General features: G+C 43.5%; 1 protein-coding gene across 1 annotated transcript in view; it reads left to right on the plus strand.

Annotated features, from left to right (window-relative positions):
- Nucleotides 1–1,788: 1,788 nt before the first annotated feature.
- OXTR (oxytocin receptor) overlaps nt 1,789–14,297 on the plus strand; it is a 35,009-nt gene continuing 22,500 nt past the window's right edge. The window contains exon 1 of the mRNA XM_077276776.1: nt 1,789–3,326. Within this exon, the coding sequence (XP_077132891.1) occupies nt 2,408–3,326 (919 nt within the window). The 5' untranslated portion in view covers nt 1,789–2,407. The remainder of the gene's footprint in view (nt 3,327–14,297) is intronic.

Here is a 14,297-nt window from a genome sequence, read left to right on the forward strand (position 1 = left end):
GTATCTCTGTATACAGGGAGCTCCCCCTAGTGGTGACTGCAGACAGGATCTTATCATGTATCTGTATACAGGGAGCTCCCCCTAGTGGTGACTGCAGACAGGATCTTATCATGTATCTCTGTATACAGGGAGCTCCCCCTAGTGGTGACTGCAGACAGGATCTTATCATGTATCTCTGTATACAGGGAGCTCCCCCTAGTGGTGGCTGCAGACAGGATCTTATGTATCTCTGTATACAAGGAGCTCCCCCTAGTGGTGACTACAGACAGAATCTTATCATGTATCTCTGTATACAGGGAGCTCCCCCTAGTGGTGGCTGCAGACAGGATCTTATCATGTATCTCTGTATACAGGGAGCTCCCCCTAGTGGTGGCTTCAGACAGGATCTTATCATGTATCTCTGTATACAGGGAGCTCCCCCTAGTGGTGACTGCAGACAGGATCTTATCATATATGTCTGTATACAGGGAGCTCCCCCTAGTGGTGACTGCAGACAAGATCTTATCATGTATCTCTGTATACAGGGAGCTCCCCCTAGTGGAGACCGCAGACAGGATCTTATCATGTATCTCTGTATACAGGGAGCTCCCCCTAGTGGTGGCTGCAGACAGGATCTTATCATGTATCTCTGTATACAGGGAGCTCCCCCTAGTGGTGGCTGCAGACAGGATCTTATCATGTATCTCTGTATACAGGGAGCTCCCCCTAGTGGTGGCTGCAGACAGGATCTTATCATGTATCTCTGTATACAGGGAGCTCCCCCTAGTGGTGGCTGCAGACAGGATCTTATCATGTACCTCCAGGGAGCTCCCCCTAGTGGTAACTGCAGACAGGATCTTATCATGTTTCTCTGTATACAGGGAGCTCCCCCTAGTGGTGGCTGCAGACAGAATCTTATCATGTATCTCTGTATACAGGGAGCTCCCCCTAGTGGTGACTGCAGACAGGACCTTATCATGTATCTCTGTATACAGGGAGCTCCCCCTAGTGGTGACTGCAGACAGGATCTTATCATGTATCTCTGTATACAGGAAGCTCCCCCTAGTGGTGACTGCAGACAGGATCTTATCATGTATCTGTGTATACAGGGAGCTCCCCCTAGTGGTGACTGCAGACAGGATCCTATCATGTATCTCTGTATACAGGGAGCTCCCCCTAGTGGTGGCTGCAGACAGGATCTTATCATGTATCTATTTATACAGGGAGTTCTCCTTCAATGGAAGTCTTCAAACAGAGGCTGGACAGACATCTGTTTGGGATGATTTAGTGAATCCTACTTTGAGTAGGGGGTTGGACCATATGACCCAGGAGGTCCCTTTCAACTCTATGAATCTATGAAGGGCGCTGTAGTACAATGCACCAAATAACGTAACCCATCTTTGTCTTTCCAGAATTAAGATATAGAGGGTTGTGCTGTAGTTTGCATGATTTTCTGGATTAAGTGATAGTGAATCTGTCAGCCCATAAATTTCACCCCCCTCCTCTCCAGCTTAAAAAAATGATGGCCATTAGCAACAAGCTGCTAATTTTCCGAACGTCTCTAGAATTCACGGACGATTGGGAGGGAGCTGCCCGCTTGGCATACGGTGTTGGTATTTTCTTTTGCCGCTTGCAATGTGTGAACGGTCTTGTATATTTTTACGGTCCATTCAGCTCTGACCCAACCGCATAGGGAGAACCGTGTCCTGCAGCGTCATCTAGTGGCCACCAGAGAGTCGCACAGCCCCCTGCCCACAATAGTCAGTGCTCCTCATGTGCAGAAGGCTGTGCCACCTCTCCCTGCTCCTCACTCTCTTCAGTCTGCAAGATGTGAAGGGTTACTAGAGAGGAGGCTCCTGAGTAGCAACCTGTGGAGGAGGGAGGGTCAGGCAGTTATCTCACAGAGGTGAGGAATCTCTCCCTGGACCTCAGCTGGGGGGTTCTTTTGGGGACCTTGGATGTTGACTCCTCTTCTGCAGTATTGTGTGGACTGAGCTGCTTGGAGACCACTCTAGCCTGGGCATTGCACAGAGGGTGGTGGTCCTCCTCACCAGGGGTTTAGGTACAACATTTTGGACTTTTTTTCTGTGACCAATGCTAGGACCTGAGCTACCTGCATCTGCTGGATGTGACCTTCTGGGACTTATCCTAATCTATCAGTATCTATACACTGCAAGAGGCTGCACGTCCGCTCTTCGATAACTGTCCAGGGGGGGTCTACATGTCCTGAGGGGAAGGAGGGGCTGGCAGAGACCACCTCTTCACCTCATATTCAAGGGAGTAAAGCTTGAAGATTGCAAGCAGTGGTGCAGTCACTGGTTTGGAGAGACCCTGCGCTGGTGGGTCCTGGGGGGCCAGGGGAGATGCTCTCCTCCAAGGGATGATGCAAGTTTAAGACAATTGAGTGGATTTCTAGTTGGACCTGGAGATGGCGGGATTGTGCCTGAATATAGATTGTTCTGAGCTTCTTAACGCTTCATGGGTCAACTCCAGCATGGAGAACCAGAATCACAGCTCCAACACCACCAGGGACCCCCTAAAAAGGAATGAGGAGGTGGCCAAGGTGGAGGTGACTGTGCTGGCCCTCATCCTGTTCCTGGCCCTGGCTGGGAACATCTGTGTCCTCCTTGGGATTTACATTAATAGACACAAGCACTCTCGCATGTACTTCTTCATGAAGCACCTGAGTATCGCGGACTTGGTGGTCGCCTTGTTCCAGGTGCTCCCTCAGCTCATCTGGGACATCACCTTCAGGTTCTATGCTCCAGACTTTGTGTGCAGGCTGGTCACTTACCTGCAGGTGGTGGGGATGTTTGCTTCTACCTACATGCTCCTGCTCATGTCCCTGGACAGGTGCTTGGCCATCTGTCAGCCCCTGAGGTCTCTGCACAGGAGATCAGACTGTGTCTATGTCCTCTTCGCCTGGATCCTCAGCTTTCTTCTCAGCACCCCCCAAACCATCATCTTCTCCCTGACAGAGGTGGGCAATGGGGTCTATGACTGCAGAGCTGACTTTATCCAGCCCTGGGGACCCAAGGCTTATATCACATGGATAACCCTGGCTGTGTACATCATCCCAGTGATGATCCTCAGCATCTGCTATGGGCTTATTAGCTACAAGATCTGGCAGAACATTCGCCTGAAGACTGTGTGTGAGAGCAACCTGAGGCTGAGCACCAGCAGAAGAGCCACCCTGTCCAGGGTCAGCAGTGTCAGGCTCATCTCCAAGGCGAAGATCAGGACTGTCAAGATGACCTTCATCATAGTGCTGGCTTACATCGTGTGCTGGACGCCCTTTTTCTTCGTCCAGATGTGGTCAGTGTGGGACCCCAACCCCCCTAAGGAAGGTAAGAAGTTCCTAATGGCTGCAGGCTGAGTCTTGGCTGGAAACGGATGAAACCTTGGAGCCAAAATCTGCTACAATGTGTTCTGCACTTTTCACAAACCTCCCTCTGAGGATGTTGTGTTTCGCCTTCACCCTGGTGCCTCTGGTGGTTTTCTTCAGTCTTCTCTCTGGTTGGACACTTGTGTCCTCTTTTAAAGTTGCATGTTCTTATTGACTTGGCCCCAGGGTTGAGGATTTGTGCACTGCACAGGAGTGATAATTGCATTGATGTGTAAGTGTATCTTTCCTGTTATGCCCAGGAGTCACATTATTATTATAGTTGTATCCATTTACTAATGTCCTGAGTTCAGATCCCTAGAAATGAGGCCGTATCCTCTCCCAATCTATCTCTGCGGTGCAGGCTTGTCTCTTCTATCGGCTGCCGTACTTTACGCCACTATTTGCACAGAAAGTATGGTGCATGCCAGCAATAAATCTGGTGCATTCATCTCTCCCCATTTTCAAGATGGTTTTAAAAAAAAGCCTAAAGATATCTAAAATGCATGATAACTTTGCCGCTCAATTTGTACAGCAGGTTTTGCTGCGTTTTACTGCTTCGTTTTTGCCGTCTCTTGTGCATGCTGATAAAGGTTAGTGTCTTCCCCAAAAAATTGTGATGCAACTTCCTTGATGTTTTTGCACCAGAAATGCAGCAAAACCTGATACCTGTTTTTTTGCTGCATTTTTGCACTTGCCCATTGTTTCCTATGGGTGTAAAAACGCTGCAAATACGCTGAAAGAAGTGACAGGCTGCAGTTTAACAAATCTGTCAGGAAAAAAAAAACAATGTGTGTGAATGACATTTCTGAAATCTCATAATAGTAAATAATAATAATTTTATTTATATAGCGCCAACATATTCCGCGTATTTGCATTAAAAAGGCAGCAAAAAAAGCTGCAAGAATGTAACGTGTGAACATAGCCTTAGAATCCCTTTTCGCCTCTTCCGCTCCTGTCCTTTGCTCGGTTACATTGTTCCCTCTACTCTTCCATCTCCTAATAATCCACAGACGCCGGTCTCCCTGATAAATGTCAAAAAAGGGAAATTTCCTGTTAAGTTTAATGGCTGTAAAATGAATTTCTGCAACTTTCTAATATCCTTTGTGTTTCAATTCCTCCTCATTGTTCAGTTCTCTGCTTGCTGTTAGTGAACAGGAATATTATTCTTCACACTCCGGACTGAAAATCTGTACAGACCTAATACTTCTCACTTCTGAGGTTTTGTTACACTTACATCCAGCCCAAATAATGCTCTGTGAGCAGAACACATCTCCAGCACATATGTGTCCTGTCCTGATGCTTTGTTACAATGTATCAGTGCACGTCACATCTTTATTGTCCGGACTGGATACAATTTTACCAGATCATCATTTGTTGGATGTTTTCTAGTTTTTTGACTGTAGAAAGTCTCCATTCACTGCCGCAAGCAGAGGTCGTAACATTCAGGAGGAATGTGATACAAATTGTATTAGAAAGTTGCTGAACTTGTTGATTGATAAGCTGCAGTGAAAAGTGTCAGAGGCTCCTGGCCTGCAGGTAGTTGTGCCTTTTAGCAACTTGTTTTCTAGGTTGGGGGCTTCATTTTGGAGACTTCTGGACTCCTTGGCCCTGAGCAGTGATCCTTCCCAACCTGCTACTGGACTACAACTCTCAGCATGCCTGGTGTGGAGTATCTGAGGGATAATGTAGGATAATGTCGGGGGTCTGTTTGTGTTTCTGGGGCCTGTGATCTTCTATAATTGGCGGCCCCCTCCATTTCTATAATTACAGTGACATTTACTGGAGACGGCAGAATGTAAACCTCATACAGGAAAAACATCTGGATATTTAACCCCTGCATGGACCAGAATCCCAGAGCCCCACTCCCAGCATATTTCTTATGGCATGCTGGTGCTTGTAGTCCCTTGACGACCAGAGAGGCATCTTTTGCCTCAATCTGCAATCGTCCATCAATCATCAGATAATGATCTCCCTCATAGTCGCTGGTTTGCAGGAATGCCTCGCGGCCTATAACTGACGGCCACAATATACACCATACATGCTGGCTGTTTCCTCTGCTAATTGCCGGACAGGGAGCGGCGGGATCTGTGAATATTGTCACATCATTTATATTTAATCCACGTCGGTCTGATTTGTCCATGTTGCGGTTTTGCTCTTTATTTTCACAGTTCGGAGGCTGCAGTGGGGGAGACGAAATTAGCATAAAAATAAATGCAAAGCAGGATCCGCCAGCAGCTAGCCTACTTGGTGATGGTTTCCAGATGGCATGTAGAACTTTCGAAGCCATGCATAATGGATTATAGGGATACATTTATGTTACAGATCTGATCCCTTTATCCCTCCACGAGCCGAGTGCACGGGAGCGAGAATGGCGGCTCAGTAAAGGGGAACCCCTCCGTATCGTCTGTGACCCCGATTCATGAAGACCACCGCTTTTCCCACCAGTCTTGATGAATGTGATGGAGTAAGATGCACCAAATTCATTTAGGGTCCGCGCTTCGTCCTGCACAAGCTTTGCCCACTTTGGTGGGGATGACCAGGACTGGGGTAAAACCGCCAAGGGCCCGATTCATTATTGCATTCACACCTATTTTGTGTCTCGTTCGTCCTGTTTCAGGCCATGTTCACACAGAGTGTTACTGCTGCTATTTTTCTGCAGGTGTCAGCACTAAAATGTGCAGTAACAAGCTTTTCGGATTGATTTATTTTTCTTTTTGTTTTATATACATTTTCCCGGAGTTCCTATAATCCAGAAGTTTCATTATTGCAAGAGTCACAAAATTTTCATGCAATGTACGATGCACGCCGCTCTGAGCTGTGCTGGGATTTATGGTTTCGTACTGCAGACATTTTTTGTGCAAATGTTAAGAGTTGCGAGAGACTTCTTATAAGATCATGCAACATATTTGTCTCAAAGGCGCTCGGCTGCTCCTGCCATCCTAAATCCTTCCTGTCTTTAGATTTCTGAGAACACATGATACAGGAGCCTGGGGGCAGAGCGCAGAGCCTGTCCCACCGCTCCGGAGCTGCACTTCAAATGGGAGAAGCCCCCTTCTTTATAAACTCCTTTCCTATATGTGGAAGTATTAGACCCCCCCCCTATATTGGTGCATAAAGCGACTTAAGGATGCACTTAGCAGCCGGACCCCTCTACACCAAAGTCTGGGATATCAGGGCATGCTGGGAGTTGTAGTTGTGCAAACATAGAGCCACAGATTGTAGCCCCCTAATGTGAGCGGTGCATCAGCGGGGTTTGACGGATGTGCGGCTGGGGGTGTTACACACGTGTCTTGTGCTTCGCCTTTTGGATGCCATTACAGTCCGGACACGTCCAGAAGTCGCCGCTACTGCGATTACAAAGAAAGCAATTCTCCGAATCTCATCCAAGTGTTTAATATAAAAATAAGATAAAATGTTTGGACCCAGGGAGATTTTCTGTGCGGGATAATTACACGCGGCCCCGCTGGCACTCCCATCAATCACCCTGGTGTCTTCTACCTGCAGACGAAAAATGCAAATATAAGGAAAGGAACCAGAAAAAATGCATCTCTCATCTAGGAAATAAAGGGGAGCGCCACCCAATAAACGTCATTCTCGATCGTCCGCTCTCTCCCCGACTGCCCCCATACACAGGAACGCGCTTTTGTTCTCCATGAGAGACTCTTCTGACAGCAGCTTATCACTTATCTCACCCAACGATCTCCTATGGGCTGCATACGTAAAAGACCAACGTCATCCACCCTTGCAAAGATCGATGAGCTCGGCTGACAGTCTAATGTGTATGGGGGCCATCAGTGATGTCAGAAGAAGGGCCCGGACTTAGGTGTCTGAGATCCCAATCATGTTCTTATCCACAAGGTTTACACAGATGGTGGAGGATGCGGGCATTGTCTGTTGTTGTGATAACTTTGGAGATTGAAAGTCACATTCCCCAAATTTCTGATGTTTTTTTCCATCGATCAGATGTTGAATAAAGCTACAGAAGTCCAGATTCTACAAACATTCTTCATATATCCACATAGATAATTATCCAGGACACGCTGCTTTGTACGCGTGCGACACTGGCGCCATTTTTAACTATGTGAAGTTTGAGAACTTCGTGGGCTGAAAATGTTTACAAATGAAGACTTGGCTTTGAATAAAACTTTTTTTAATTTGCTCTTGACTCAGCTGCTTTTCCAGGCACGGCGTGATGGTGTAATCCAGAGAGCCGCAGCCATTTGGCATCTTGGCCCCGAGTCCATTAACACCGTGCCCTTCCACCGTCTGCAGACTCCTAATTGACTTTGATATCATATACTCGCTCGATGATTGGCAGCCCTCGCCGTGTTCGTTCAGCATCACCGCTGACCTGTAGATTGGAAGCTTAATGTGCGGAAGTCCAGGCCATTAAGGCGCAGCTGTTGTGCCCGTTAATGAAGGGCTGGGCCGGCGCGGCAGTAGTAGCTGCGCACACATTACTTTATTGGCGCATATGACAGTGGTCCATGTTATTTGGCGCCAGGTCTCCGCTGCGCCATGTGACCAGCACGATAAACACACAAGTCACTAATAGATTATTAACATTTACACTTCCAAGAGTTCTGACACTTTGTAACAGACTTTGGGGCCAAGTTATCAAGCTTCAGCTTCTGGTTTACATCTGCTTGAGATGTGGCAACATTTGTGAGTAACTTGTAATTGCGCAAAAATATATTTTGCAACTTTTAACATTTTTACTCCTGTCCCAGTAACTGTAATAATTATAATAATCTTTATTTATATAGCGCTAACATATTCCGCAGCGCTTTACAGTTTGCACACATTGTCATCGCTGTCCCTGATGGGGCTCACAATCTAGATTCCCTATCAGTATGTTTTTGGAATATGGGAGGAAACTGGAGAACCCGGAGGAAACCCACGCAAACATGGGGAGAACATACAAACTCCTTGCATGTTGTCCTTGGGGGGGATTTGATCCCAAGACTCCAGCGCTGCAAGGCTGCAGTGCTATCCACTGAGCCACAGTGCTGCCCCCTTTATGAAAAATGTTGAAATGGGCACAGCCAGATACATCCAACAAATTCCTCATAATTTATGCCACAAAAGTCCCTGTAGGCCGCTCATTCCTGGTGACGCACAGCAGCTGGAAGGAGGCGTCTTTGAATTTGATCCCAGGCAATCTTAGCGCCCCCGTGGTGATCGCTCCAGTCCTGACCGTTAGTGACGGCATTAGGTAGGGCGGCCAGGCTGCAGGATCGATTGGTCACGCCTGGACTCATTCAGGGGTTTCCTGAGCCCCGACTGGACCTTTAGGGTAAGTTCACACAGGGCATTTTTCCTGCTGTTTTTTTTTTTTTTTGCTGCGTTTTTTATTCTAATTTTCAGCTGCTTTTTACAGTACCAGCAAAGCCTATGAGAGTTCAGAAATCTCATGCACACACATTGTTTTTTTGTGTGATCAGTATTTTGTGCTTTGCTGCGTTTTTTGGACATAGAGCATGTCACTTCTTTCAGCGTTTTTCACCCATTGACTTGAATGGGTGTTGAAAAAAACGCTGCAAAAACGCAGGTATCATTATTTGCTGCTGAAAATTTGAGGACACTAGCATGGACAAAGAAAAAAAAACTCACCAAAAAAATGCACCAAATACGCAACAAAAAAATCAACAAAAACGCACCTAAACCTGAGTTTTTGACGCAGCTTCTTTCCTGCCAAGAAGATCAGGTTTTGCTGCAGAAAAAAAAGCAGCAAAAACGCCCTGTTTGAACTTACCCTTATGCCCTAGGAGCAGTTTTTGATTAAACACATAGGGGGCAGTATTATGGTAGTTATATTCTTGTATATAGGAGCAGTATTATAGTAGTTATATTCTTGTACATAGGGGGCAGTATTATAGTAGTTATATTCTTGTACATAGGGGCAGTATTATAGTAGTTATATTCTTGTATATAGGGGCAGTATTATAGTAGTTATATTCTTGTATATAGGAGCAGTATTATGGTAGTTATATTCTTGTACATAGGGGCAGTATTATAGTAGTTATATTCTTGTACATAGGGGCAGTATTATAGTAGTTATATTCTTGTACATAGGTGCAGTATTATGGTAGTTATATTATTGTACATAGGGGCAGTATTATAGTAGTTATATTCTTGTACATAGGGGCAGTATTATAGTAGTTATATTCTTGTACATAGGGGCAGTATTATAGTAGTTATATTCTTGTACATAGGGGCAGTATTATAGTAGTTATATTCTTGTACATAGGAGTAGTATTATAGTAGTTATATTCTTGTACATAGGGGCGGTATTATAGTAGTTATATTCTTGTACATAGGTGCAGTATTATAGTAGTTATATTCTTGTACATAGGGGGCAGTATTATAGTAGTTATATTCTTGTACATAGGAGCAGTATTATAGTAGTTATATTCTTGTACATAGGGGCAGTATTATAGTAGTTATATTCTTGTACATAGAAGCAGTATTATAGTAGTTATATTATTGCACATAGGGGCAGTATTATAGTAGTTATATTCTTGTACATAGGGGCAATATTATAGTAGTTATATTCTTGTACATAGGGGCAGTATTATAGTAGTTATATTCTTGTACACAGGAGCAGTATTATAGTAGTTATATTCTTGTACATAGGAGTAGTATTATAGTAGTTATATTCTTGTACACAGGAGCAGTATTATAGTAGTTATATTCTTGTACATAGGGGCAGTATTATAGTAGTTATATTCTTGTATATAGGAGCAGTATTATAGTAGTTATATTCTTGTACATAGGGGGCAGTATTATAGTAGTTATATTCTTGTATATAGGAGCAGTATTATAGTAGTTATATTCTTGTACATAGGAGCAGTATTATAGTAGTTATATTCTTGCACATAGGGGCAGTATTATAGTAGTTATATTCTTGTACATAGGGGCAGTATTATAGTAGTTATATTCTTGTACATAGGGGCAGTATTATAGTAGTTATATTCTTGTACATAGGAGCAGTATTATAGTAGTTATATTCTTGTACATAGGAGGCAGTATTATAGTAGTTATATTCTTGTACATAGGAGCAGTATTATAGTAGTTATATTCTTGTACATAGGAGCAGTATTATAGTAGTTATACTCTTGTACATACAGGCAGTATTATAGTAGTTATATTCTTGTACATAGGGGCAGTATTATAGTAGTTATATTCTTGTACATAGGGGCAGTATTATAGTAGTTATATTCTTGTATATAGGGGCAGTATTATAGTAGTTATATTCTTGTACATAGGGGCAGTATTATAGTAGTTATATTCTTGTACTTGGGGGCAGTATTATAGTAGTTATATTCTTGTACATAGGGGGCAGTATTATAGTAGTTATATTCTTGTACATAGGAGCAGTATTATAGTAGTTATATTCTTGCACATAGGGGCAGTATTATAGTAGTTATATAGTTATATTCTTGTACATAGGGGGCAGTATTATAGTAGTTATATTCTTGTACATAGGGGCAGTATTATAGTAGTTATATTCTTGCACATAGGGGCAGTATTATAGTAGTTATATTCTTGTACATAGGGGGCAGTATTATAGTAGTTATATTCTTGTACATAGGGACAGTATTATAGTTGTTATATTCTTGTACATAGGGGCAGTATTATAGTAGTTATATTCTTGTACATAGGGGCAGTATTATAGTAGATATATTCTTGTACATAGGGGCAGTATTATAGTAGTTATATTCTTGTACATAGGAGCAGTATTATAGTAGTTATATTCTTGTACATAGGAGCAGTATTATAGTAGTTATATTCTTGCACATAGGGGCAGTATTATAGTAGTTATATTCTTAGTTGCTGACTACATTCATATATCTATTGTGTAATTTACTGCAGTAGTAAAACTTTTCCATACTGAATTGTGCATATAAATCTATTTGGATATATTTGTATGCGGGGACATATTTTTCTGATTATTAGAACATCTTGGTCTTCTGCTCCCAATATTTTTACAAGACAATTGTCTTTGAATTCTTCCAGTTATTTATTATATTGACCTTTTCCGTGCGATTCTCGCTTCCTACTTTGCATTCGCTCTTTTACACGTGTCCATATTTGAGTCGTCTGATCCCTGTGTAATTTTCGTGTGCCCAGTAACATGTCATTGGCCGGCCACTTCTCGTTAATCACGGTGATACATTTTGCAGTCAGAAGACTCTAATTAAATTGATTTTCGTGGAATCACTTCTGTATCCACAACAGTCGGGCGCTCGGATTCTGTTTTGGGCACAATGATGGAGATATAATAGTCATTGTGTCATAAATCTGCCAGTTTCAGACGAGCATTCTCCTAAAAATACACGGCATAGACATGACGTCAGGAAGCTCAGTGGCTGAACGTAACGAGCCCTCGGAGAATTAGAATCTTGGCTTTGGAGAAAGGATATAAATTTGATAAAATGGCGATTGCTCAGACCAGGACCAGGCGTGACGGGGGATATACGTGGCCGTATACAGCGCCTTCTATAGTCGTTTCTATGATTGCCCGATAATCCTGAAAACTTGATAATCTTGGGATACGTATTTTTTGGTTACCGTGATTGTGGTCAGTGTCCGTGAAGGGCGAGTAATGTGGTCAGCAGTAATGAGCACAGACTGCCCAGGTGGCGGTATTATTTATTAACAGCTGCGGTATAATCATCGCTGGATGAAGAAGAGGTGAATTAGTCCATGAGCCGGGCCAGATATCGGTACCACCCGGAGTGACTAATTTTCTTTGGTATTTTTAGGTAGATGCATGTCTGTAGTTTATTTTTTGATATGATAGCCCTTACATATACGTAGCTTATTAACCCCTTCAGCCCTAGGCCTATTTGTACCCAAGTGCCTAAGCCAATCTGACCTGTGCCACTTCATGGGCTAATAACTTTGGAACGCTTTCACCTATCCAAGCCATTCTGAGATTGTTTTCTCGTGACATATTGTACTTCACGTCAGTGCTAAATGGGAGTCAATATATTTTACCTTTCTATATAAAAAAATGCTAAATATTCTGAAATTTTGGAAAAATCGGCAATTTTTTAACTTTGAAATTCTCTGCTTTTTACAAAAATACTGATACCCCCCATAATAGTTATTAATTTACACTCCCCACATGTTTACTTCATATTGGCATCATTTTGAAAATGAAACCTTATTGTTTTACGACGTAATAGGGCTTATAGTTTTATGCGCAATTTTTCACATTTACAGCAAAACCCACTTTTCAAAGGACCAAGTCACTTCTGAAGTCACTTTAAGGGGCTTACATAACAGAAACCACCCATAAATTACCCCATTTTGCAAACTACACCCCTCAAGCTGTTCAAAACTCATTTTTAAAAACTGTTAACCCTTTAGGTGTTCCACAGGAATTTTAGCAGAATGAAGGCGAAATTTCAAAATTTCATTTTTTTTCCAGATATTACATTGTAATCCAATTTTACCTGCAACCTAGCAAGGGTTAACGGCAAACCCAAACTTGGTTACCCTAATTCTGCAGTTTATAGAAACACCCCACATGTACTCGTAAACTAAAGTATGGGCACACAGCACAGCTCAACACGGAAGGAGCGCTATGTGGTTTTTGGGTGGCGGATTCACTGGAAGAAATCTAGGGGGCCATGTCACATTTGAAGGCTGCCTGAGGTACCCCCACAGTGGAAACACCAAAAAGTGACCCTATTTTGGAAACTACACCCCCAAGGAATCTTTTAGGGGGTATAGTGACCACTTTGACCCAACCAGTGTTTCACAGTAGTTGGAAACACTTGGTTGAGAAAATGGAAAAAGTGCATTTTTTACATGAAGGTGTCATTTTAGGCTCATTTTTTTATTTTTAAGAGGTGTACCAGCAAAAAATGCACCCCACTATTTGTTCACCAATCTCTCCCGAACACAACAACACCCGATATGTTGTCGTACACTGCAGTATTGGGGAACGGCAGGCCTCGGAAGGGAAGGAGCGCCAAATGACTTTTGGAGTGCAAATTTTACTGGAAGAAATCTAGGGGGCTATGTCACATTTGAAGACACCCTGAGGTGCCCCAACACACGCACACACACTGACACATACACGTACACACTGACACATACATGGTCGAGACCATGCTGGCCCTGGTTCGAGCTTCAAGAGAAGGCAACTGGATGCTTCACCTAGGAGCAATCCGACAGATGATACCATGGTGTTTTGCCTATGACAAGGTCAACTATGCCCGATACCTAACCTATTACTATGCCACAATGTCTCGGCTGCCCATAGAACACCCAGAGGTCCATGAATACTTCATGCAAGGTGGCTTTTCGGTCCAGATCGGTAGCAAGAATCCTTTTGGACGAATTCCTGTGGACCAGACCATTGAAGAGACAATCAACAAAGACACCCAGACACCAGGGGGCACAAAAGGCTTCAGCCTCAAAGTTGGAGCTGTTTCCAGGTTCTACCTGACATCAGAGTACCGCAGTATGTACTTGAGGCAGCTGAGGGCCCTGGTAGGCCAACAATATACTGACTTCAGCCATTCAGACCTACAGGTGTCTAGGATTAGAAGAGATGAAGCCGATGTCCAATCTTTCGTTCAACTGCTGGAGACAGGTTGGGTGAACCCCTTCAACAAAGAGCATAATGGTGAACTTATCAGTTTGTCAACAGCGACTGTAGCACCACCAGATGTAGCCAAAGACCTTCAAGGGGCATACAGTATAGGAGAGGATGCATATCAAACATTCAAGGATGAGCGTTTGGGTACCGATAAGCCAACTACATTGTTTCATGACAAGATGACGAAGAACAAACTTAAAACGTTCTCTAACATCCAAATGAAGACACGCAGACAAGGTCTTGGCAAGGAGGTAATTTTGAAGGCTGACAGAAACCTATTTGGCCAGATGATACTTGTAGCTGAGAACAGAAAGC

The sequence above is a fragment of the Ranitomeya variabilis genome, chromosome 8, assembly GCF_051348905.1.
Source record: "Ranitomeya variabilis isolate aRanVar5 chromosome 8, aRanVar5.hap1, whole genome shotgun sequence".
Taxonomy (NCBI): domain Eukaryota; kingdom Metazoa; phylum Chordata; class Amphibia; order Anura; family Dendrobatidae; genus Ranitomeya; species Ranitomeya variabilis.